The 27,752-nt window shown below is 43.3% G+C and overlaps 1 protein-coding gene across 7 annotated transcripts in view; it reads left to right on the top strand.

Moving 5' to 3' along the window:
* LOC147612779 (chromatin modification-related protein EAF1 B-like) overlaps nucleotides 1–22,778 on the top strand; it is a 69,067-nt gene extending 46,289 nt beyond the window's left edge. For all 7 annotated transcript variants that reach the window (XM_086783389.1, XM_086783387.1, XM_086783384.1 and 4 more), the window contains 7 exons: nucleotides 18,799–18,930; nucleotides 19,023–19,124; nucleotides 19,289–19,374; nucleotides 19,535–19,756; nucleotides 19,918–20,320; nucleotides 20,417–22,109; nucleotides 22,243–22,778. In XM_086783389.1, the coding sequence (XP_086639515.1) occupies nucleotides 18,799–18,930; nucleotides 19,023–19,124; nucleotides 19,289–19,374; nucleotides 19,535–19,756; nucleotides 19,918–20,320; nucleotides 20,417–22,108 (2,637 nt within the window). In that variant the 3' untranslated portion in view covers nucleotide 22,109; nucleotides 22,243–22,778. The remainder of the gene's footprint in view (nucleotides 1–18,798; nucleotides 18,931–19,022; nucleotides 19,125–19,288; nucleotides 19,375–19,534; nucleotides 19,757–19,917; nucleotides 20,321–20,416; nucleotides 22,110–22,242) is intronic.
* Nucleotides 22,779–27,752: the final 4,974 nt, after the last annotated feature.

Below are 27,752 nucleotides of genomic sequence, written 5' to 3'. Positions count from 1 at the left end.
GTGCAACGATTGAAGATGCGCACTACTCGTAGTCCCCACAGTTACGAGATTGAGTTGGCAGAGGGATCGGGTTTTAATTGCAATACTATGGCTCCTCAACTTTCCTTCCACATTCACCAATATCGCGATAAGATGGATTTTGAGGTTATGCCTTTATCCCAATACGATATGATCTTGGATCAGGAGTGGTTACATTAGTATGATCCTCTCATCAGTTTCCGCAGCCACACTTTACAGTTTGTCAAAGATGGTATGGACATCAATCTCTAAGGTGTTCGCGATTAATCCTCCACACTAACCTTGGTTGTTCTTCAACACTCTTAATAGTTTTCTTTGCAAAGGAGACGGTACTTGACCAGAATTCCAAAGTGACGTATTTGACTCAACCCTTCTTTGATGCACATTTGGATTTGTTTCCTGCGGAGCTACCTCCAGTTTTGCCTCCTCGATGTCCAATGGATCATCCGATTGATTTACTTCTTGGCAATTCACCACCAACTCGTGCTCCAGATCGAGTCTCTTTTACTGAATCCCAAGAAATTTAATGCCAATTAAAGGAACTCTTGGACAAAGGTCATATTCGTCCTAGTAAGAGTTCTTTTGGTGCACCAGTTTTGCTCGTGAAAAAGAAAGATAAGTCAATGCGACTTTGCATTGATTATTGTGTCCTCAACAAACTGAGCATCAAGAGTAAATATTCTCTTCCTCGGATTGATGAATTATTTGATCAGTTGCTTCATGCCAAAGTATTTTCCAAGATTGATCTCAAGTCCGGATATCATCAGATCCGTATTCGTGAAGGTGATGAGCACAAGATTGTCTTTCACACGAAGTATGGATATTATGAGTATTTGGTCATGCCTTTCGGGTTAACCAATGCCCCGTCAACTTTTATGAGTCTCATGAATGACCTCTTTTGACCATTTGTGGACAAGTTCGTGATCAGATGATTCGAGTTCAGGAACAATACCTACAAGTAACTAAGCGACGTCGCCGACATGATGAATTCAAAGAAGATAATATGGTTCTTTTGTTCGTGGCTTCTCAACAATATAAAACAATGAAATCAGTTTCTTCCAAAGTTATGACCACGTTACTATGGTCCTTTTCAGATTATTAAGAAGAATTCTCTTTTGTGTTATAAGTTAGAGTTACCACCTTCATGGGGAAAGATTCATCCGACTTTTCACATATCATGGATCAAGAGGTTTGTACAAGGAGATTCTCCCATTCCAGACATTTTCGATTATGTTCCAGAGATTGAAGATGAGCGATGGTGTACTCCTCAAACTTTTCCCTAGTTATTAATTTTCTCATTATTTTTATATTATGTATCATACATCCACCGTTTCCTAGCTGTGTCCGTTTCCTAGTTGCCATTGCCGTTGCCGTTGCCGTTGCCGTTGCCGTTGCCGTTTCATGCAACTATGAGGCTAGTGCCTCCTGGAAACACATTGGTAGCTGAAAATTTTCATTGGAGTAGAGCATTTGATATGCCATTGGTTAAGAAAAGCTTATTTTTTAGCACAAAAAGGAATTTGCACAACGGGAGATGTCATATTGATTGAAGGAAGACCATTATCGTTTTCACAAGCACAATGATGGTGGCAATTGGGAGCCCACTACTGCCTTGTATGGAGACTTGTTATTGCTCAGCTAGCAGGACATGGGGATATGTCCTATATATCGATTGGGCAACGACAGGATGATTGGTTGCTAAAGAACAGTCGACCAAGTTATATTACGTAGTTTCCTCTTTATGGATTGACATCGGCAAGGGCATAGAGATTATTGTTTGCACAGCCATGGACAAAGAAACACGCGGATCCGGTGTGGCGTATGAACAAGTCCTTACGGTGGTGGAAAGGTAATTTGAGAAAGATATGGCAAAGCAAATTGCCTTTAGAACATAAAGTTTTTCTATGGAGATGCCTTACGGGAATGCTCCTAGTAGGAGAGTATTTGGCAAAGCGGAAAATTGTGACCCCAAATTGTTTGTGGTGACATCATCACATGGAGAGTACATATCATTTGCTATGGGCATGCACTGACACACGGGATTTTTTGAATCGTCTATTTTCAGATATACGAACAAGATTCCGTAGGATGACATTTGGGAAAATGTTTTGGATGTTTGGAAGATATCCTTTCCAGACTATAGAAATATGCACTTTGCTTTGCTTGGGTGAGATATTGGGCTGTATGGACAACATGGCTTGATCCTAATTATGAGGTGTTTGCACAACCTTGGATCGACAAGTATATATACTTCCATCGATCATTATGTCAGTCATTGCATGACAATTTTGAGCTGCAATAGAGTGATGAGCAGAATTATGAAGTGTTTTTCCATTGTTTTTAGATGTACTTTAACGAGAACTTCTCACTTTGAGGGTTCTCGAATACAAAATAAAATAGTGGTTTCATAAAAAAAGTGAAATATTAAGTTACTAAAAAAAAGTGTGCATGTGTGGGGGTGGTCGTGTGTGTGTGTGTGTGTGTGTGTGCGCGCGCGCGTTACCTCTGTGCACATGGCGGGTGACTGCGAGCGACCTCTATGCAGCTATGTGTGACCACGTGCATGCGTGTGCACGCGCGTAATGTACATTGCTTCTATTGCAGCCATGCCCCGTCCACAAGATTCTCTCAGTGCAAACTCAAAAGGGGAAGAATGCTACTCAATTACAGCATGTAGGCTTGCATAAAGGGAAAGCAAAAGTTGCCACAACAAGCTCTCATGTGGTAAATGGAAAAGATAAAGACAAACTTGATTCTGATGCATGGGAGACTCCCAAAAAAACAATACTCCCAAACCTCTTCCTTGAGGTACTATTGATCAGCTCCTTACCTTAATGGGAGTCCGACCCCCTTTGGTCTTTCGCAATTGGAGAGAGGGAGCTTCTACATCTGGATCGACTAGTGGAGTCCTTGACACTTCAAGCAATATTACACGAGTAGGTAGGATGTGGGCTGTAGTAGTGAGAGGCGATTCTTTGTTTGCTCATGGCGCAGAGACCCCATTGCATACAAATATGGTTGATGTTCAAGCTGCAGAACACTCTTTACATGGTGACATAGGCAGTCAGCCTGCCACACGTAAGTTGAGGTGTAACCTCTATTTTCACTCATATTTTAAATGTGTTCATTCCAATCAAATGCTTGACTTACAATATACGAGGCTTCTGTGATGCAAATAAATGGAGGATTTTTTGGTCATATGTAATTACTATGCATCCCCATGTGGCTTGTTTGCAAGAACATAATTAGCACAGTTTTTTTGGAAGACAAGGGGTCTTCTTTGGATATCATATTTTCTATGCGGGAACCCAAGCTTTTTGTGGCACTCTTATGATGGTTAAGTTGCAAGCATGAGTTGCGGTCTATACTGACTTACAATGATCAAAATGATCGTTGGCTTGTGGTGCAATGTATGATTGTAGCAGAGATGTATAAATTTGTAAGTGTTTATGCATCACAAACTTCTGCACATAGAGCTGTGATGTGGCGCTCCTTATGAACATATCCATGGATTTTAAATGCTTTTATTAGAGGGGATTTCAATATTTGCTTGATTTTCATGATAACACCTCTCATTGCTCTCACATGATGCGTTTTGAAACGCAAGATTGGGCTCAGACATTGACTTGTTTAGATGCATGTGATTTGTAGAGATAGCTCATGCCACATCGAAAGGGTTATACTTTCCATCATAATGTTGTTATGCATTACTGGGCACGCTTAGATAGACGGTATCTTCTCAATGCTACTCAATATGATGAATACACATGTAAAATGTGGATTCATCACACATTGTGCCTCTCTGATCATTTGCTGGTATGGCCTGGGTTGTACTTTGGCATGGTTGACCATGACTATCCATTACCTAACAAAAGGCTACTTATGTTTAACATTAGTTAATAGTCACATGCTCATTTTGCTGATTTGGTATGTGAAACTATATTGGATTGCATCCCATCTCCTTAATGCTTGTCATATACAAATTGGTCACCAAGGTGCTTGTTAATAGAATAAAGGGTGTCCTACATGTGTAACATGCAACGGAATTATGCGTAGATGAAAGGATCCTGTCACACAAAGTCTCACACCGCCTTTTGTATCCTGAGTTTCGTGAGTCTTTAGCAATGCACTTTATCACTTCAAACTTTAAGAGATAGAGATCTGTACACAGTATTGGGTCCCAATTACCCACTGAAGGGCCCCCTCCTATTGCTAGGAGTATTTGCTTTATTTCTTTGAAGAGAATGTTTGCAAGAGTGACTTTGAGATTGTAGATGACCGAAACGCAAGATCTTTGGAAGACCAAGAGTAGGGCTGATTGCACACTGCTTTAGAAGCACCAATGATGACCAATCTCAATGCCAATGCACTCTTCCAAGGGGTTGGAGGAGGACTGTAATCTGTGGCAGAAGGGCTGAATTTGGGACTGTTTCTATGGCTGTGAAGGACTGTAGACGCATGCGAGTGATGGCTGAATATGGAGGCTGATGATGATGCATTTTTTGCAAGAGAAGGGATGAGGGTAGAAGCTGCGTTTTCTGCAAGAGATGAGCAGAGAATGGATGCGCTTCAGCCTTGATGATGATCGCTTGATGGATTGATTGCTTGATTACTGAATGAATAAGCGATAGGTATTTATATGCATGAGAAGGGCTGGTTGGTTTGTTGAAGAGCAAGTCGACTGGCTCTAATACTACAAGACTGGATAATAAGCTTAATATGCCGATTATAATGCTTTAATGCTGGCGGTTGGTCATAAAGCTGCCGCCTAGGCCTTGATGGTCCAAGGTGGCTACATAACTAGACTAGCAATGTTTATAATGCTAAGCAAAGGGTAGAAAGGCTAATGAAAGGTTCACATGCACATGAAATGAATGCTATGTAATGCAGACCATGACCTAATGCAAATCCATATGCATGAATGATTCTCTTGAAGTGGGTTAAGGGACTTGACTGATTGATTGACCTTCTATGGCTGAGGAAAGACCTATGTAGCTCGTTCCTGACATGTCGCGGACTTGGGCTCACAATGGGGCCATGACATGCGACAAAATCATATCCTAATGGATCATACTCGTGCACTGATGATGAGCCAGCTTGTCACCATGCACTACAATGCAGAGTGCATGTGACATTCCCTCTTGCTTAGCTTTGCGGCAGGCTTATGGCTTCCAAGTAGTCCGCCAACAATTGGGAATACTCATAAACCCGTAAACCAGCCCATGTGGCTCATTCATGAGCTCATAAACCTGTATAACAGCTTGTATGTCACATCCATGAATGCCAAAACTTGTAAACCAGCCCATGTGGCTCATCCATGAGCGCATAAACTAGTATAACAGCATGTATATCGGATAAAACCAGAAACTTCAGCAAGCTTTAGGACTGATTTGCTGAAAAACAACCATCCGAGGTGTGCAAGATGGTGTAGAGTAGTGAAAATCATCTTCCCCAAGCTGGATATGGCTATGGTGGGCTTAGAAATGAAGAGAAATGGAGGAAAAGCCTCCAAAAACCTGCTTGAAGCTCAAACTCGCCCAAGAGATAACTCTCACATGTTCAAATAAGCAAAAAAATGCTACAATGCCATGTGTAGAGGTGAATTGCCAAGTGTGAGGACACTTGTCTCACTTTTCTCCTCTTATATGCCACATGCCCCAAATCCAAAGGCCAAAAATTCCACAATCTTCAGCTCTAAAAATATCCCAAATTCTAGCTAATTTCACATCGGCGCTTTGGCAATACTTGATCTCTGTCAAATTCCGGAGATAATGACGCGAACGGAAATTCCATCGGAGATTGCCAAAAATAGCAACTTTCCCTAAAATTTAGGAGATGATCTCTTTGTGTTCCACCACATGAGAAATACATGTAAGCACCATAGTTTCATTGCTCGATCCCCCCCAAATTTTCAAGACTTCCCCATACATACTTTCCACTTGACACTTAAGCTTGTACATTCTTGATCTTTTGGGCATCCAAAGCCCTTCCACACACATGAATTCTGGGCAGGTGCCACCAGCTAGAGTCCCGCAACATCAGCGCCTGTCATCTAGACTCAGCTAAACTTTAGTATGACGGTAAGTGTGATCATTCAGTTATCAATCAATTTATTCATCAATTTAATGCATATTTTCCTTTGGCTAAGCTGACAAATCCGCAAGAGAAAGTCCACGTGGCAGCTCCCCACATTACATGCAAGGCAGCCACTTGGTTGCAGCATTTGTCTAGTTTACATACAAACCCGACCATAGGTGTCGTAACTTTTCACTAGGGCACCTTCATTCATGACCTGAAGACCAGATTTCTCCCTCCCAATATTTGGCCAACCTGACAGATGAGTTCTATGGACTAAAACAGAACAAATCGCCCGTGCTTCAATTGTCCGATAAGGTTATCACTTTAGCACAGTAGTCAGAGTTATCTGAGCGGGCCAAGATGAATCAATTCATTCGTGGATTGGATCCTAACATTCAGTTCACAATTCGTAATTTTACCCAGTACCTATGATAGAGCTTTGATTCTCCCTCAAAATGAAGAAATGAAGATGAACGGAGGCAAGCCAAAACAACTAGTACCAAACCCCAACAGCAACAATCTTCTTCGCAGCCGGCAAAGGGTACTTCGTCTTCAAAACACGCTAAGAAGGATAGGAGTTCTAGCTCTAGTTTAGGGGGTAAGAAGGATAAGGAATCCAAGCCTAAGAAAACCCTCGAGAAAAAGGCTAAAGCAAGCATCACTGAAGGCTATCTTCCTCCAGAGGAGCAAAGAAAGTATCAGACAAAGAGCCGTTGTTTCTTTTGTCATACATTAGGGCATGGTAAGAAGGATTGTCAGAAATGGCAAGTGGAGCAAGCCTCCAAGCAGCCTTCTTCCACAGTAGCCACAACATCTCCCACTCCTCCAGCACCGCCTACTACCACCAACGCAGTTCAACTCTTACCTTCTATGCATCCCATGCCATCCGTGGTATTTGATGCTATGTAGGAAGGTGAGGGTGAGGCTGCACAGAAAAGCATGATCCGAGCTTATAGGTCACCAATTTGTAATCCTTTTTGACATGGGCAGTTCTGAGGACGCCATGTCTCCCCAATTGGCTACCAAAATGAGTTGTACCTTAGTGGCCTATCATTTGGATGTGGACGGGTTGACACGTGGTCTCCGCACCCACATATCTCAAAAGGCATAGCAGTTTTCTTTTCACGTTCAAAAGGCCTCATTCCAGCAAGATTTCATTGTCTCGCCTCTTTTGGGGTGTAACATGATCTTAGGAATCCAGTGGTTTCGCCAGTATGAACCCATTCCCAATTGGGGGCAAGACACTTTTATTATCTGTAAAGGTTTTCCCGAGCCTGTCATGATTCGAGGGGAATCGGGATAGAAGCGTTCTTCGCATTCCTTGGATTTCTCATCTCCAGGTCCAACAAGCTATCCGCAAGGGAGCGGAAGGAGCACTAATTTATGTTCGTGCTCAAACAGCTTCTACCTCATCGATAGCAACTATCTCATCTTCATCTTCAATCCCTCACTTGGCAGATCTCCTCTAAGACATTTTGCTTAGGGACGATCGCCCACTCAGTCTCCCACCCTCTCGTCCTGATGATCATCATATCGATTTGGTACCTAGGGACAAAACCTCCTAGCAAGTTTCCCTATCCTCTTTCTAAGACTTTAGAGAGCGAGCTAGAAAAACAATTATTTGAGCTCCTCCGAGCTGGATTCATTCAACCATCTTCCTCACCATTTGTTGCACCCATTCTATTTGTCCAAAAGAAGCACAAGTCTTCACCTTTGTCTACATCAATGCAAAAAAGTCCATCTTCATCGTTACAGAGGTTCAATACTTGGGCTACATCATCAGTTCCTCCGGGATTCGATTGGACCCCACAAAGGTTCAAGAGATCTTGTTTTGGGACATTCCTAAGACTGCCCAAGAAATCCATTCATTTGTGGGTCTTTGCCAGGCCTACAGTACACATGTTGCCCAGTTTTCCAACCTTGCAACACCTCTCACTAACTTGCTCAAGGGAGTGAAAACCCGTCCACAAAAAGTCACAGTTACAAGCAAGGCGCTTGATACATTCCGTGCACTCCAAAAAGCAGTCTCAGAAGCGCATGTTCTGAAGTTAGCATCTTGGGATGAATCTTTCGAGGTCATTATCGATGCCAGCAATGTAGCCATTGGAGATGTTCTTCAACAGGACAATAGACCCATGGCCTACTAGAGCCAAAAGTTGGATGTTGCCAAAAGGAATTATTCGGTTCATAGAGCTTTTGGGTGTGATCACAACACTCAAACATTGGAAGCCTTATCTTTATGGACGAGTTTTCACAGTCAAAACAGACCAACAAGCACTTAAATTGCTTTAGACGATGCCAAAAGCCCAGTGGACTGATCGCTAGCCAAATGGAGTCAGATCTTCCAACAGTTTGGAGAAATGATCGAGTACATCCTTGGTAAGCATAACCCAGTTCGCAGATACTCTTAGTAGAAAGACCAGCATCGAGACCATGCAGGAGGCTACCATCCTCGAGATTTCTGAAAAAGACTTGAATAGCATGAAAGATCAGTATGTCGATTCCGCAGTGTTTGTACTCAATATAATTTGGCCCTCACTTCTGAGCCCGGCCATTATTCAGTGCAGAACAGTTGGTTGTTCTACAAGAACCGTCTATGTGTCCTTCGAGAAAAGCGCGCAGCTCTTCTCCATGATTGTTCATGACTTCTTAGTTGGAGGACATAGAGGTATCAACAGTATTGGAAAGGTCCTTTTATTGAGCAAACATGAGGCGTGATGTTTATTCACATGTTCAAGCCTATAAGATTTGTCAAAAAGTCAAGGTTTCACATACAAAAAAGACTAGTTTACTTCAACACTTGCCTATTCCTGACGGACCTTTTATCGACATTTCTATGGACTTTGTAGGGCCCCTACCAGCATCCACCAGATCTCGCAACACTTTGTTTTACCATCGTGGATCGCTTTAGTAAGTTCTGCATGCTCATCCCATGCAAGCATACGGCCACAGGTGAGAACATAGCCCGCCTTTTTCTCAAACATCAATACCCCATTTATGGTTTGCCTAGCACCGTCACATCAAAAAGGGATTCCAAGTTCACCTAGCATTTTTGCAGGGCATTATTCGAGAACTTTGGTACCAGGTTGCAGTTGTCTAGTGCATTCCATCCACAGACAGGCGGCCACACAAAAATCTACAACCAGTTGGCCTTCGATGTTCTCAAGTCCAAATGGAAACATTATCTTCCATTGGTCCAAGTAATCTTAAATGATACTCGTTCATCCAGTACCGAACGTACTCCGTATGAGGCAGCTTTTGGTCGTCGTTTCTCTTTTCTTTTGTCGAGAATGGTATCTCCATCTCTAGAGGCTAATAAGTTAAAGCATCATTCTCCGAAATCATTGAGTCAGTTAAAGACTACTTGACCAAAGCCCAAGACGCTTCCAACAGACAAGCAAATAAGTCTAGATGAGATGTCCATTTCAAGGAAGAGGATTGGGTCTATTTGCATATCATGCAAGAGAGATTGAAACAAGTGTCTTTCCGTAGTTTTGAATCTTTTCCTATAGTTCAAAGCCTAAGTAATGTCTCCATGAAGTTGGAGTTGCCTAAGAGTTCGACTATGCATGATGTTTTCCATGTTCCTTGGCTAAAACCATATGTTGGTCTAGAAGTTGGTGATGTTTCAGATGAACAGCAGCTAGATGTGGTTGACGAAACAGAAGTCATTGAGCGTTGCGCAGATCAACCTTCATCATTGGAAGCATGGTTCCGGTTGAAGACTACGTCAATTCTACACGAATTCCGAGATCGAGGTACCCATGAAACAGTTTGCCAGAATACAGCCTGATGTTGGCTGATGTGAGCCCTGAAGTAGGCGGCCTGGACCAGCAGAGGAAAACGCAGATGAGAGCCTCTGCCTGTAGGCGGCCAGATGGTACCTGATATGGCGATGAAGTGGTACATGGATGATGAGGTATGGGCAATGCTATTTATAGTAAGGGGGGGTGCTGGTCGGTCACCATAAAGGTGTAGGCCAGCAGCCAAGACAAAAACCCCAAAAATATAAAATATAAAATAACCAGAAAGTCCCTTTTTAGGGCTGGAAAAGTGCTGTTTCTTCACACAATGCCCTCCAAAAATGACTGGCAAACTTGGCATCGCGAGCTGATCATGGGCATATAACACTTCAGCACGTCGAATGGCAATGGATTGTGTTTGGCCATCGCATCTTCGAACATACAAACTCCCCTCCATGTACGGGGCGAGGATCAAAGAATCAAAAGGTGGAGAAAGAGGCACTTCTCCTTCGGTTGGCTGCTCTATGAGGAGAAGGCTATCTCGTGTACAGGGAAGGGGGAGGGGGGGAAATAACCACACAGGTGGTCTGTAGTGCCAAGTGGGATCACCACCTCTATCTGTGAGAAAAGGACCAGGCCGATAGAGCCTCGAGAAGGCTTCCTGTCACTTCCACATGCGGTCAGAGCCACCCTGCAACTTCCCCCGCTGACCACGGAGCATATGAGTGATGTCAAGCCAAATGCTCGTGATGGACTCCGTAGGCGGGGTATGGGTACGCTCGATGGCTCCATTGCATCTAGCTCTCCATATGTGCCAGGCTGCAATGATACTGCAAATCTCCCATCTCTGGCACGAGCTCGGATTCGAGTGATTAGTAGATGGGATTGGGACTGGTATTACCGAAATGCGAAGGTGAGAGACATGAAGAGCTAGGCCCCCACCTTCCTCCTCATAAGCCATGACAACCTCAGTCTTTGTGGCCCAAGCAACAGTGCCCCATGAAATGATACGGGTCGAAGACTTGTCCATCGTGAAAATGTGGAGAATCCGCTGCCAAACGTGCTGATCCTTCAAGCAATCCTAAAGACAGTGTTGCTAAGACTCTTGAGGGTGGCCACACCTCAGACAGGCTCCTGGTTGACCACCAATGGCTAACTTTAACCGCCAAGCTCCTGTGAGCCATCAGCCAAAGAAAGAGGGTGATCTTTCGAGGCCGAAAACTGTCCCAAAGCCTCTTCCAAAAATCTAAGAGAAATCACTGTGAGAGGCCTTGTGACTACCAATGTACTATTGTTGTAAGGGTGCCATCAATCTCTGGCATTTGAATCCTGTGGCCTAGCCACACTGTGTTTTCAAAAAAGGGGGTATCCAGAGTCTCCTCCCGATCAGGTGGATCACGCCAAGTCCACTCTCCCAGATCCCACTGGAGGTGCGTGAGAAGTCGGCTCTCCCAAACCTTCGCCCCAGCGGGGGGGTCTATGTGCCACTCATGTGCCTGAAATCCAATCACCCTCATCCTCTGTAAGGTGCAGCCATTGAAATCCTCCAAGGGGGGCTCTAATCTCTCTAATCTGCCATGGGACCAATGGAGAAAGTGAGCAAACCACAACCCTTGTCTGCTCCATGGACTGCCAATAAAATATCATGCCTAGTAAACATGCCTAGCCATTGCAGGTTGGGGGGTGGGTGGGTGGGTTGGGGGGGGGGGAGTGTGTGGGTCTTGGATAGGTGTCGGCCACTCCCGAGGAATAGTAGGGTTGATGTTGAGGTTGAGTTTTTCTCTACCCTGGATCCCTACGAGGCCTCTCTCGTGAACCTTTGAGGGTAGCTGCCTATGTGCAAGCCAATCTCCAAGGGACCTGGCCGGTCCTATGCTCAACACACCCCATGATACATGAGGTCGTCCCCCCAACATATTGGTACTGGGTAAATGGATGAGAGGTTCCAGATTAGTAGCTGCCGAAGATGCTTCTCTGAGGCTATTGGAGCTAGCTGCCTAAGGGTCGGCTTGAGGTGATCCCAAGCTGGCCGGATCAGGGAGTTCCAGATCACTGGCTACCGAAGACGCTCCTTTAAGGCTACTGGAGCTAGTTGCCTAAGGGTCGGCTTGAGGATCCCAAGCTCGGAGGAAGCTGGCTGCAAATCTGTCCTCAAAAGCTAGGCTAAATCCATGGGCCCGCTGATCCATCTGGTGCTTTGTGGCCAGGGACTCGGGGCACGGGCTGAAATCCGGGCCAAGAGGAAGACCTTCCAAGGCTCACCACCGGGAAGCAACAATCAGCTTGCTCAGCAGCGTGCGGCTCTGAATAGTGGGGTCAATGATGCCTTGGTTCCCTCTGTGTCGTGGTTGAATGATCACTCTCCATGCCACCTTGGCCTGGGAAGGTCTCTTGTCACGCTGGCCCACACAAAGTTTTGGATCAACCATTGTACTTGACCAATGTATGCTTGGGAGAAGGTCAACAAGAACTAATGTACCACATGGTGCCAAAAAGGACCTGGTTCACCACCACCACTCGACTAGCTAAGGAGAACCTTGCAAAACTCGAATACAAAAGCTTCTTCCAAATGCTAAGAAGAAGAGGAGCGAGCTGCTGCTATACAGAGAGATGATGCCCACCTGGCATCCAAGATAGGGACCTGGAGTGCCTCTCGGGATCCACTAGAAAGCCTCAATTGGGTGCCAAGTCGAGGCGGGTGCAAAGCCTACCTAGAAACCACATGTTGATCCGCGCTCCTGATGCGTGACAAAAGATCTCGATGCCCTCAACGAATCTTTGGAGGTTCCCCTCATCTCCTGATAGCCATTGGATTGGTCTTGCTTGGAAGATGCTCCGAATTGTTTGAAGATCTAGCTCTAGCGGTGCTGTTGGTCCCTCCAGTATGCAATTGGTGTTGTCTAAAGCCAGCGCAATGCTTGATGATTTGTGCGAATCTCCAAGTCGTCGTGCCGATATAGGAAATGTTTCTAATGTTTCAAGGCTTGGATCATGGCAAGGAGTTTCCAATCATAGAACAAGTAATTCTTCTCTATTGGGATCAATTTACGAGACATGTAAGCAATTGGATAACCATTCTGTTGTAATGCAACTCCAATGGCGATGTTACTAGCATCGGTGATAACCTAGAATGGATCATCCCATGAGGCAAGTGCTAAACAAGGGGCTTCTGCCAAAGTGACCTTGAGGTCCCTGAAGGCTTGCAATCCACGCGGAGTCATGTGGATAAACTGCATATGGGTCTTGACACCCTTGAGTAGATCTGTGAGAGATACCGAGAGGTCGGAGAACTTGTTGATGTGGGTGGAATACGCTTGTAGAATTCCCACAAAAGACTATACATCGTAGGTTGTTTCTAGAATCTCCCAATCCTAGAATTCTGACACTTTGACGGGGTCCAATCGGATGCCTTCGACACTAGTATTATGTCCAAGGTAATGAACCTCGAACAAATAAAATTCCGATCATTGACATAAAGCTCGTTGCTTTCCAACAACTTTATTACTTTTTTGTGTCAATGTTGTGTTGCTTGACTCTAGCTGAAAATATCAGTATGTCATTCAAGAAAATGAAGACACACTTTACAATTAAGTCCCTAAACACACGCATCATCATGCGGTTAAATGTCGCCGGGGTGTTTGTCAGACTGAAAGGCATGACCACAAACTCATAGCGGGTCTGTTTAGTGTGGAAGGCTGTCTTTGAGATGTCCCCATGGACAATGAGTTTTGTCTGATGGTATCTACTTTTCAAGTCGAGCTTCAAAAACATCTTGCCTCCATTCAACCTCTCTAGGATATAATCAATCTGAGGCATTGGGAAGTGGCTCTTGGCTGTGAGCTTATTCAGAGCACAATAATCCACGAGTTTGGAAGATCCATCCTTTTTGTTGACAGAAAAGGATCGGTGCTGCAAAAGGAGACACATTGGAATGTATCAACCTTGATTGTAACAATTCTTGGAGTTGGCGGTCCAACTCCGTTTCCATAGTCCGAGCGTGAAAGGAAATCTATTTTGTGATCTCCGAGTGGCTTGTTCCATAATCACATCGTCCATACTGCCGTTGTCAAATAAGACAATGATTCTCTGGCCACCTATGTAGCCAAAGGTCTTGAGCTAATCATTGCGCTCATACTTCCGGTCATGGGTGCACTTCTGCTTATCTTCGAGCTCGCGGCTGACAATGGTGCCAACCATGAGATTGGGAGCAAAAGAACTAGTAGCATCTTGAGGGGTCTGTGTGGGAGCTTGGCTCACCACTGAAGCTGTCGAGACTGATGTTGTGGTGTGAGCAGGGGGTTTCTTAGGGCATGTCCTAGAAGTATGCCCTATTGTATGACAATAGAAGCATCGCCCCTCCTTTTTATACTGGTTTTGCTCTTCTAGCTAAGCTTATTACTGGTCTTGCCTACGTGAGCTTTTTGGTTTGGAGTAAGTTTAGGCATTTTGGTTGAGTTCTTGGAGCTAGAGGCGCTCGTGCTCTGTCCTGGGGGAAGACTCTGATTGATCGTGGCCCTTGCCACCTGCAGTAGTGCCTTGGGCTACGTGGAATGAAGAGTCTTGGGCTTCCCACTATTGTCAGTGGTTCAAACATACTCACATCCCATTAGATCTGCATGTCTTAACCATATAGGAAGTGCCTCCTCTTGTCTTTTGATTTGTTCAATTTTAAATCTAGATGAGTGACGTTGTTGGCAAACTGGAGGACCGGTTGTGCGTTCTGGCGCAATCCCTTGAACTCGCCCTCAAACCACTTGAGATAATGGGATGGTAGAAAATGCGTTAGGTGTGAGCACTACTTGGGCATCATCTCGTAAATAATTAACACTTAAAAGACTTTTGAAATGGAGACATCACAAGACAAAGACAATGCTGAAAATGAACAATTGCACAATGACACCACATTGGGGCCGGAATTGCACCCCCCCAACCCCCCCCCCCCCCCCCCCCCCCCCCCCCCCCCCCCCCCCCCGGCCGCGCGGGCAGCGCTATTATTGGAATATTTTATTTTGTACAATGTTTCATGGGCTCTTAAGCAAGATTTTCCATAAACAAGAGATATGAAAACATGTACCAAACAATATATTTGGTGATGATGCCATCGATATATTGCCTTTCCAGCAACCTCTCATTGGAGTGAAGCAATCTCAAAACGGGTGTTCCGGGTCCACGAGTCACTGGTGTGCCCGTACTAGTGCCGGGATTGTAGGGTGAGGTGATGGGAATGCTGAAAATGAAGAATTAGCACCGGAGGTCACTCTCGGGAACAAAACGAAGGAACACGAGAGTCTTAGATGAATTCCTGGCAAAAACATTAATGTATTGGTCTTGGGTGCTGCCCACATGCACAAACAGGCACTATGGACGCTCGGAACAGCCTTAAAACAGCTGGACTAGCTCAAACAGGCCCGCCAACAAGAAGGGCTGATTATGGGCAGATCAAGGGGGCCATATAGCAGCTGGCTCATGACGTGGCAGTCATACAGGTTGCCTAGATGGAGCAGTTAGAAAGAAGATGTGGAGTGTAGCAGGTCGCTCTTCTGATGAGGATCACAAATATGTGCTAGGTTTTGCTAATGGATGAGTGCAGCCTCCTATATGAGCAAAAACGATGAAGAGCTTGTGTGCAAAGAAGATGGCGATTAAGCTTGCAAAGAGGGAGGAGTAAGTCATGTATGCCCACTTCAGTGCCCACACCCACCCTTTGCCGCTTGGGAGGTCACCTCCCACTTACTGGGTGCCCATCCCACACTCCATGGCCCACCAGGGTGCCAAAACACGGTGTTCACCAGGTTGGGCCCCAGGCACTTTAATAAATTGTCCATCCAAATTTTAATGTGTGAGAAAGTGCAAAGGTTAACATTACAAAGCATTTTAATAAATCAAAACAAAGGTTTGGGGAGCACCTGTTCATACGCCACAAAACATGTCAGAATACAGGGACACAGTTCAAGGTAGGCATCCGAGGCCCATGAACTAGACATCCGTAGTAGGCAGTCACTCGAAAACAATTCACGCGAAAACAGTTTCAAACATGCAAACATGTGTGCATTAGCAACCTTGTTATGAGAAAATCTCCCGGTCATGGAACATGTAAAGCACTGGCTTTTTTGAGCACACGTCTGGCTCATTGGAGAGCACAGAACTGGGTTCTCAGGCACTCAGATCCACGTGCTGGCCACAAAATGGGCACGAAAACTGAGTTTCCGGACACTTGGATACACACATTCAGTTCTCAAATCCAAGGATTTGACTGTAGTGCTGGCACAGACAAGGGGTTTTACATGTGCCAGGAGTTTTGATGTGTTGGCACTGAGAAGGTTATTGCCTGGGCCTGGACTTCTGATATATTGTCACAGAATAGTTCTAAATCTGTGCTAGGGCTCCTGTTATGCTGGCATAAAAATGGTTTATATACTTATTACTAGTGCCATGATTTTTTGATGTATCAACACCAAGATGGTCTGTACCCATGCTCTGAATTTGATTTGTTATGTTTCTAAATTTGCTACATGTATTGGCATCTTCTGAGAGACATGATTGGCTCTTGTTATGGATTTTTGGGAATCTGCATTGGTCAGCTGCAGGTTTCCTAGAATATTATGGTTTTTGCAACTTCACAAGTTATGGCCTTAGTTTTCACTGTTGAGGTCAAGTGGGGGAGATGTTACCGGCCGTGGCATCAGGAGACCTTTTCTTGGTTAGAATGGAAGTATTTATGTCCTTCCAAGCCTTCCATTGGGAAAACTTTGTACAGTGTATGCATGCGCATTTGCTGCCCTGAACCAATCGTACTGCTGCTTATCACCATAAGCTTGTGTTGCTGTGCATACCAGGCCGTATTGAAGCCCAAATATAGGCTGTACTGCCATACAACTCCCGTATACATTGCTGTAGTACCTGTACTTTTTACCCATGTACCTGTTGCCCATTGTACGCATGTAACTCCTGTCGCTGCTTCCATACCTGGTGTGGCTGTCAATTCTCCATGTTACCTGCTGTGCTGCACTCGGCCTACTGCTGTGGACCATACAGCAGCTGTACTTGCTTTTACAGAACCTGTAATAAAACCTGCCTCCCATACAGTGTGTGTAACGGGTGTACTTGGCTGGGACACCATACCACCAGTGTCTGGGCTGCTCTTTTTTTTTTTGTTTTTTTTTTGTTTTTTTGGTGGTGGTGGTGGGGGAGTTTGCATCTCTTACAGAAGTGAAGGGTGGGGAATCCTGCTGCCCAGGGTGGGGGGACTCTTTAGACGTAGCCGATAGAGTGCTGAATCACTGGTTCCTTGAAGCAAACCGTAACCGGGAAGCTAGTTGTGCCCGCCAGTGGGTCAGGGTTCAAAGAGAAACCCTGCCTCCATCTATCGAAGTTCATATGGGTGCCCGATACTGCAATGGGGCTCGACAACATGGTCTTCTCTCTGAAGGCGGCCAAGTTGAACTCGATTTGGGTGTACCCATTTGCTTAGGAATTGGATGTCGAAGATGCACCCCGCTTGGGAGTTCGGACTTTTGGGCCCTTTGGCTACCGTAGGAGGTGCTTGAGGTAAGATGTGGGAGAATCTACATCGGCAATCATTATTGGTTTGAATTTTGTTCTCATTCCTTTTTATTTGCTCATTGTATTTGGCAACTTGGTGATTGAGGATCACTCACAACCTCGTATAGAAATTAATTCTTTTGGTAATAAAAGAGGGAAAAAAGGGGAGGGGAGGGGAGGGGGGGGTGGGGGGTGTTTGGCGGGTTTGGCACATCTTCGGCCCCCAATGTGGTGTTGATAATCTTGGCACATTTTTAACACATTCTAGTACTGTGTTGAGGGTTTTGAACTTGTTTAAATGTGGTCAAGCTTGTGGTAATCTAAGATCTTTCCTTCCAGTTACACTTAGTGTCTCAATCATCATCCAGTGTAGATATGCCCTTTCTTGCGTGATTTTTTTTTCTCTTGCCTGGTTTGCTCCTTTGGTATAGATTACACTGGTTTGGGACTTGGGGAATTCCACCTTGAAACCAAAGCAGCAATGCTCGCTCAGCTCCTCTGATGATCTGCATTTCTTCTAGCTACATCCTAAAGTGCATGCATCATTAGATCATGGGCTGAAACATGGTCATACTCCTGTGCTAGCTCACACTAATGCAAGTGCCTTGTAGATTTTGCTGTGTGGTGGAGAAACATGCTTTTGCCTTTTTGCATGCTTTGTGGTATGGACCTTGCTTTTATATGTGTTAGCACTATCTGTACGTGCATTTTGTGCCGAGATTAGGGGGGACTGAGATGCTCGTGCCCTGTAAATTTTCTGGTGGAGGAGAAAAAAACTAGACTTTTTTGGATGTTGGGCCTTACTTTTGTTTGTGTTAGCACTATCTCCATGTGCTATTTGCGCCTAGATTTAAAAGAAATTATCTATGCCTTCTCTCCGTACATGTGCACGCACATGCACACACTTTTGTGTTGCTCCCTATCTATATGTTTGGGGACTCCAATTATCTATGCACTTTCTCTCTGTGCATGTGCGTGTGTGTGCACATGCACACACTTTTGTTCTATATGTTTGGGGACTCCAATTATCTATGCACGATCTCTCCATGCATGTGCATGCGTGTGCACGCACTTTTGTGTTGCTCCCTATCTATATGTTTGTGGACTCAAATCAGAAACAAGAAGATTGTTTTCTATGCTTTTTTTCTACTTTCGCATATTGTGTCCACTTAGCTCAGTAGGGTCCTCATTATGGGCTCTAATGGCAGCCATGAACAATGTCTCAAGTTTGGTATGCTGTGGTTCCTTTAGCATGGCTTATGTTTGTAAGGTAAATGATCCATTTTGTCAGAGAATTATACTCATTGGGGTGTTTCTGACACTTCCTCTTGCAGGGCATTTTTTCAGAGAATTATACACATTTTGTCGGAGAATTATATGCATTGAGTTTTTTCTCACACTTCCTCTCCTCTTCCAGGGCATTTTTCGTAAACCCAAGGATTGCAAAGAGAGGTACAAGTTGTTAACAGATAGATTAGGAGGTGATGGTGGTGATAGCCCTAACGACCCTAGCTCTTCAATGCATCTTCCAATTACAGTAACTCAAAAGGTTTTGAGTACCTCTCCTGTGATCTGATTTGGTATTTACACTTCAGATGCAGCCAAGTGAGATCACTCATTTTTTCTTGACTTATTGAGCAGGGAGGTACCAGATTTCTGCCTCAGCATTTGGAAGAGACCTTGAAAAATCACGTAGACTGCATATTGCAGTTACATCAACAGCTTCGCAGTAGGAAGTTACAGGTTTGTGCAGCAAGATAACGTCTTTAACATATCACATAGAGCGATAACATGGCAGATGTCCTTCCCGCGAAATATCCAACCACATGCGTGTACACATTGGTGCATGTGTTATGCCTCTTTCTCTACCACCATCACCAATGCCATACTGTTTTCATCTTGTGCAGATTGAATCTCAAGAAACAAAGCAGCTTGTACCGGAGCATGAATCACATGCATCAAAGCTTACTGGCTTACCTGGTGCTGCATTAACGTATGCCACAAAACTGTTACTTATACTATTATGTGAGAGGAATGCATACACGTGCATATGCTTTGTGATCATATCACGTCTTTGAATAAGAGAGGTAATTTGATGTATGTATTTACGTTTGGTCATGAATCTATTTTAATGTCCTACTGGTCACATGAAGGCCCCTGGAATTGTGTGAGCTATCTTCACCAACTGGGGAGTTGGTTTCGCATGCACATCCACTTCAGCCTGCACACGGAAATGGACTGGGGATTCCAAGCATGATGTCATCAGGAATAGGGATGCGCCCGAACTCTGCAATGGCTGTGTTGCATGGAGCAAACAATCTACAACTGAGCCCTTCCATGTCCCCATCTGCTGCCATAAATGCTGCTGCAACACGGTAAATTCTCAGGCATGATTTTGATTCTCGTGCATTGACATGGGCAGAAGCACACATGGGTGTAATGCACTTTCATGTTGCAATCAACATTATGCCATTGGAACTGAAGGCTCCATGCATGTGGGTCAAGTTGCTCATGTTTTGGTTCTTGATGGGAACAGTGATGCACAGCGCATGGGATCCTCAATGAGGCCACTCACAGCAGAGGAACAGCGCTTGCGCTACAGCAGGATGGTAGCTGGACGTGGTTTACAAACCCAGGTTTTATCTGTCACATCAGGGCTCCCTCTCATGGGCTTGCCTAGTGCAACAGACTGTGCAGCTCCTCCCATGCTTCCTTCAGGAAACAGTGCGGGGATGTTGTGTGGCTTAAGTAGGGGCATGTCATTAACAAGGACTGGGTTGCCTGGAATGGGTCCGATCGGTGTTCCAAACATCTCTGCAGGTATGAATAATGTGTTACCATCCGTGGGAATGGGCTTATCAGGAGCTGGTGCTGTCAACCCGGGTGCTGTATCTTCTCCCGTGAGCATGATGAGAAGATCTAGAGAAGCCATGCCAATGGTATAACCTCCAATACTTGTTAGTAGTTTCTGTTCTTTTGTACCATTTTTTGATCGAGGTCTTGCATGCTGCACTTACAAACAACATGCTGTACAGGGTCATTCACAGTCAGCAACCTTAAATAACCCCAACAACAGCTTACCGAGTAATGTGGTTTCATCACCAAATCAAAATCTTACTGCCCAGCAGCAGCAGCAGCTGCTGCAACATAATACTCTACATACACAACAGCAAAGCCCTGGCTCAAGTCAGCAGCAGGCTTACAACATGATGCGTGTCACAAAAGAACGACAACAGCAGCAAAAGCGGATGCTCCAGCAGCAACCAGGTCCGACAAGCAACTCGTCACAGTCTCCATTCCAGTCGTCACAGCCTCTTGCTGTGTCTCAACAGCAGCGTGTTCTCTCTCCTCAAGCTCATATGTATGCTCAACAACACCAACCCTCTCACCTCTTAATGCAACACAATGCATTGCAGCAGGAGCCAGGACCTCACCAGCAACATGCTGTTTTACCGCCATCAAATGTACCGCAATCTGCACAGTCACCTTCTGGGCAGCCTTCCCTCAGTGGTAGCAGTCAAAATTCTCAGCAGCAGCAGTTATTGTCACAACCACATCAACCCGCATTGTCAGCTTCATCATCACAGCCCCCCCTTCAGACCAAGCAACATCAGAATTTATCAGCCAAGCAGCAGCAGCAGCAGCAACAGCAACAGCAACAGCAACAGCAGCAAGGCAAGAACATCAAGGGAATGGGAAGAGGAGCTTCAACACAAAACCAATCAAGTATGCTACCCAATCACCTATCTGCACAGCTTTCTGGACAACAGATGGCCCAAGGGCAACGCATGGTTCAATCTCAGGGTACAGTCCTATCTGGGGGGCAGCAGTTGACTGGTGCACCACAAACTTCTGTTCAAAATCTTACAGTAAATTCTTCTCAGGTGCCAGATGCTGTAGCTCAACAGTATCAACAGAAAGGTTTTCCACAACATCTCTCTGGGAAACAAATCCCCCAGCAGCAACCAATTCCCATATCTGCATGTCCTCCTATCCAGCCTACATCTCCACCTACAGGACAGCAACAATTGTCACCTGTCACAGTTGCTTCATTACCATCAACACAACAGCAACGTCGTGGTGCTAGTCAGCAGTCACAGGTGCAGCAGCGCAGGCCTCAACAGCCACAGTCAGGTTCGAATATAGGCACACATTTGGTCTCGCAATCTGGAAAGAATGGATTACAGCCAAGCCCTGCACCCTCTCAATTGCCAGTAGGTTTTCAGCTTGGAAGTAACATGAACAGCCCTTTGAGCATGGCTTCACCTTCTGGTGGCATTCCTCTATCATCACCTAGTACTACTGCCAGTGGAAGTGTCCCTTCTCCTCAGTGGAAACCTGGCCAGAGTTTTTCACCAATGGCAGCCGGACTATATAACATGAGTCGCAGTAATAGTGGAGCAGCAGCACAGGCTCCTCACCTTTCTATGTCTATGGGTATGCTTATGCCATCATCAAATGGCAGTGTACCTGTCACCAGTAACAGCCTCGCAACACAAGAAATCAGCAGAGGTGGTTCACAACATGCCACAGGACATGTTGGAACTCTGTCTCAAAAACCTTCTGCTGGTTCCACTGCAAGTGCAAGGGCTATGCCAGCAACCCAGCACATGACACCGTCTCAGCGGCAACTTGCACAACAGCAGCAACTTAGCTGTATCCCAAACAGCACAGGAGGCTCACAAGTCAGGCCTGCTTCATCTGGAACTACACCTGCTCCAGAGTAAGGTATGGCAAAGAATGTGCACCAACCGGGTATTTCAAGGCAGTGCAGTAAGTCTTTTGATTGATGTGTTTGCTGGTGCACAGATGCAGTTCTCCTGTGCGTGTGGTTCTAATGGCTTTATTGGTGGTTTTGCAGTCATCTCTCTGTCCTCTGATACCACATCCCTGGCTCTGGTTACTCCCCTCAAAATGTCATTAGACCTTACCAGTGGTATATTCTGGTTGAGCAAGGGAATCCTGCATGAGCAGCAACACCTCCTGCCGTGTTGTGTGTCGAACAGTGCCTGCTTCCTTGGCAATCTCCACAGCAAGCTGTGGGATTTATTGTACCTCCTCATTCTTTGTATTTGTCCTGTAATTTAGCCCAGGTTACCTGGTTTGTATGTTGATACCTGCGTGGCCCATTTAAGATGAAGGTGCTCGCAGTTTTTGTGGTCTTCACACGTACTTCTAACAAGGAAAAAATAGGTTATATATGCTACGAATCTGAAGTGACCATCTTAAAGGCTCAAAAATCTCATTGGGCAATTCTGAAGGTAATAAAGACAGCCTGCAGCTTTTTGGCAAAGTTTTTAGTTGGAGGTTTTACCCAGCTGTATTATGTTGCAATCCAGTGTCAAAACCAAGCCCTCTTTCAAGCATTTTTTTGTAATGCTGATCTTTTGAAGAGTAGTGATGTCGAGCGCTCCTTGTGTTCTTCGGGGCTTATTGTGTTCATGTTGATGTTTTTTGGGCCCTCTCTTCTTTGGCATCATTGTCAATGTGCGTGATTCTACTCACAATCTTGTAAACAAGAGAGAGAGAGAGAGAGAGAGAGAGAGAGAGAGAGAGAGAGGGGGGGAGAGTGAAATGAGAGGATAAGCTCTAACGTGGATGAGTTGGTGGACGTTGTGCCTTGTAACCACAATTTACAATCATACGAAGACATTCAAGTCAAAATGCTCAAATATGCATAAAACGTTTGATGAATTTAATCCGAATTTCTAGTTAGACGTCTATCACTTTCCCTACTCAAATTGCCTTTGCACAGCTGTACTATAAGCACTTGTTTATATACAAATTTGAAAGTAGATTCAGACCTTGCATTTTTGGTGCTCTTAGTGCGTTTTTTTTTTGGGTATTGCAAAAAAGGGTAATGAAATTACAGTGCCATCTCTTCTTAGTTGGAAGATAAGAGGATAATTTCACATGGTCAACTGTACATAAGTGAAGCTTGTGAAATACCCCTCTTAGCTAGAAGTTAAGAGGGTTATTTCACAAGCTTCACTTATGTATAGTTGATAAGTGGCAAATACTACTTCCATAGGCTTATCATAACCTTGGAGCAAGTTATTGGCCACTCATGGCTGTGAAAGAGAATGGATTGGGGTCATCAAATCCCAGGTAGATATCATTATAGGTAAGCAATGTTGCCACTAGGGAGGTTTTGGGGAGGCCTAGTAGTTCACTCTTCACTTTTCAATCAAAGAAACTAGATTAAAGTTAGAGCACAAGGAAGTTTTCTTTAATTTTTTTTCCTAGTTGGGACCTCTTAGGATAGGTCCTCTTGCCACGGATTTCTTGAGCATCTTATAGGCCCCCTTGCACTCTTTGATCTACTTGAAGACAATGTGCATATGATAAAGGGGTCTTACAATGTCACATACAAGATGATGAAACATCCTACAGAGAAGCATCAGGCACCCTTGAAGTTCATTTGGGGTGATAGCTCAAGAATGAGCTACACCTTGTCATATATTGAAATGTCATTCTTTGAGATTGTATCCCAAGGTCACTATGTGTCTTACCTAGAATTGGCATTTCAAAGGGTTAAGAGAGATTTGGTACAACCTACATCTCTCTCCAACATCTTTCTTAGGCACCAAAGATGTACTTTACATTTGGATTGACCCAAATGTTGTCCATGAAAACCTCAAGGAATTTCCAAAGATACTTTTTGTATGTTGTGTACACATCATCTTTGAAACTCTATATGCATAAGTGTCCCATTTAGCAATAAATGTTATCTTGTTTTGGTCTTGGGGATCTATTAAGACTTGGTTTTGTAGCCCAAAAATACATTAAGAAAGCTATAAACCTCCTTTCCTCTTACGTACTCTAGAATATGTTCTGTGAACATTAGTAGATAGTGATTCCATACTATATCGCTGCATTAATCTTCTTGAGGTTAACCCAAACTTCCACTTTCCAATTCTTCCACTTTCTGTTCTGTATGTTCAATCTTATAGATGAACCCTATGTTCTACAAACATGTCATACCATCTTGGAATACTTTGGGTTCATCCTATACGCTTGTTGCATTTATTGTTTTGAGGGTTTTTCTTCTTCCATAATTGGAATTGTGTATTTGACAACTTCATGAGAGGTACACCTTTCATGTCCGTGTACTTCCAAGCGAAGCAATCTTAGAACTGGGTGAGCAATCAATGAGTTCCTTTTCCACTCCAAAAATAAGATCTTTTACATTGAGTATAGGCTTAGGATCTTCACCGGGTCCTACTAGATTAACCTCCTTAATTTAGTGGCCTATCATACGATATTCTAGCCTTACATTCAGAGGTTTTTCTGGCCATTTCAAAGCTATACAAAGCAGTCTCCCATGTATAATTTGAAGTGCTCAAGAATCTACCTAAGGCCTTCTGGCTTGGCACTTTCTTCCACTTTCCACTTGGCTTCTCTATTTGCTTTAGCCAAAGCTTTGTTTTGAGCTCTCCTTGTAGATAAAAAGAGTCTTTTAGGTTGGCGTTTTAGTGGTTCTTTCTTTTTCGTGGCCATAAGTCTTGATTAAAGTGGGAATTGCATCTAACTCTCTCGCCATAATGATAGTAAAAAATCTATATGGGCATCAATTGTTTTGATGTACTTTCTCTATTCCTCCCTTGAAGCGGTATCATCTTCATCCTCTACAAGTCCCCATGCTACCATTTCTTTATGAAAAGTGTTTTCTCCCTTGAAGAGGTAATACTCTTACACTTAAACTTATGAACACACCTTCTTGCAAGTTTTTAATATTTATACCCTTAAACTTATGAACACACCTTCTTATAAGCTTTTGTATTCATGCCCTTACATCTAAAGTTACAAACACAACTTGCAAGCTTTGCATTTACATTTATACCTTTACACTTAACTTATGAACACACCTTGCAAGCTTTGTATTTACATTTATACCCTTACACTTAAACTTATGAACACATCTTGGAAGCTTTACATTTACACTTATACCCTTACACTTATACCCTTACACTTTAAACTTATGAACACATCTTGTAAGACTTCAGTTTACTTATGCATGTGAGTATGCTATATATATATATATATATATATATATATATATATAGGTATGTGTGTGTAATTACATTTAAGCACGGATGAAAGAGGGTGTGTATGATGTATAAAATGAGTATTGTAGTGAGTGAGGTGTTTGTCAAAAAAACTTAAGTGTGGCTTCTTCACGCATGATTGAGGGTACATTGTCATTGTATTTGTGCTTTCAAGAAGACTTTCAAGCTGTGTAATACACCATATATTCCCCCTTCTTTGCACTTTAAAGATGTATAATGCACTTGATATTCCCCCTTATTTTCTTTTAGGAACACAAACAAGTATAATACACCGGATATTCCCCCTTCTTTGGTAGAGGAAGAAGTCTAATTCTATGGATTGTAGTTACAGTAATTGATTATTACAACCCTCCAATAGTGGAGCTCATGTAGGAGAGCTTGGAGAGCCAACACACGGACCTCCCTTTCTTTACTGAGATGAAAGTAGGTTTGCATAGGCCCACTTTACAAAGAGGTTCGTGGAGTGGCTAGCATCATCATGTGGGCTAAAGATTGCAGTTAAACCAAGAGTAGGACTTGTGCCTTCTCTGTGTCACTTAGGAGAGCTGTATTAATGGTAGCATGCTGCACATGTTGCCTCTATGCACGTATAGTGGAAGAAAGGTGTTCCACCAACTTCAGCTCTCATTAGAGGGAGCATGTGCCTCTACTAGATAGAGGTATGACAATAATATTGGGGCCTATAGGAAGAGATTGCATTATTAAAATATTGATTCTATCTCTCTTTTTTTGTAGACCCTCTAGGATAACGTATGACAATAATATCGGGGCCTATAGGAAGAGATTGCATTATTAAAATATTGATTCTATCTCTCTTTTTTTGTGGACCCTCTAGGATAACGTTTTACTAATATTATAGATTCACCAAAATCTTTTATTATTATTATGTACCTTGAGCAAGTCTCGAGCGAAATCTAACTTTGATGCTATTGACATTCTAACGATCTCAAATGTGCCGAATCTAATCTAGCTTAATATTTTAAAATTTTGGTAGTTTAAGAAATTCTATGATTATTCTTTAATTTCAAGGTTTATTTTCAATAATCATATTTTTTGGGATGCTTTAACATAGTATTAACTTTGTAATATGAATTTCTAGTTTTCCTTCTTTCATTGTGGGGGTAGCTCTCTCTCTTTTCTTTCCATTCTCACATTGATGTTGATAGATGTTTCCAATTAGTAGAGATTAGGGTGGAAAAATTAATTAAAGATGAAGCGTGTTGGTTTTCTGGTACCATAGTGTTAGAACCAAAAAACAATCTTACTCTTCATTAATCTTTCATGTCACTACAAGTTCAGAATAAAGATATGGAGGTCAATATGCTATTATTTTTATAATCTTATAGATTTAAATGTTATGTTTTGTTGAAGGATTTAACATTAATGATATGTAATATTAATGATTTTATCAATGGTTTAAGGTAAAAAGTTATCTTCAATGTTTTAAGGTAAAATGTTATCTTTTTATAGTTCATTGGTTTCAATTATTGTATAGTTGATTTTGGGTCCATGTTGATACTAAAGATATTGTTTCTAACAATAATAACATTCATCGTGCTAACAAAAACAACAACAATAAGAAGGTGCTGACACAAAGAAAAAGCAGAATTCCATACCTCGAAATGTGACATGCTATAATTGTCGACAAAAGGGACATATCGCACAAAGAAACTAGCTGTACAAGTCAAGATGATTGATGGCAACCAAGATGCAAAGGACAATGGTTTCTCTCTTGACCAAGAGGGTAATCGCGAACATGATATTATTGTCAATCATCCAAGTATGCCTAGACTTATTATAAAGAAAGGAGACTTAAGTCCATAGAGACCAATCCTGTAGTTAAGTTAGCTCTTAGATTTTATGGACATTTCAAGATTACTTCCAAGATAAATGATAATGCATTTAAGTTGGAGATACCCTCTAATTGGCATATTCATAATTATTTTCACATTAGCCTTTTGAAACCTTTTAGAGGACCTCTACCTTCTCATCCTATATTAGAAGAACATCTTGTGCTACCTAAGTCTATCATTGACCATGAGACTATCACTACACACGTACAAGCAACACTTATATTAATTATCTTGTGACTTTCAAGAATCATTCTATTGAAGATGCTAAATGGATGGTAGAAAAGCTTTTCCATTCTTACCAAAATCTCATCCACTCATACCATCTACATAATTGAGGTTAGTTGCAACCTAAGTAAGAGGAATGTTAGTCATAATCTCTATGAGGATGCCCATTACTTTATTGAGAATATTTTAGGGATATTTTATTTTGGATGCACCATTTATTTATA

This window comes from Cibotium barometz, chromosome 45, assembly GCF_041138505.1.
Source record: "Cibotium barometz isolate CiBa-2024 chromosome 45, ASM4113850v1, whole genome shotgun sequence".
In the NCBI taxonomy this organism is placed as follows: Eukaryota; Viridiplantae; Streptophyta; class Polypodiopsida; order Cyatheales; family Cibotiaceae; genus Cibotium; species Cibotium barometz.
Note: the sequence above shows the minus strand (reverse complement) of the source record. Positions and strands in the feature narration are given on the sequence as shown.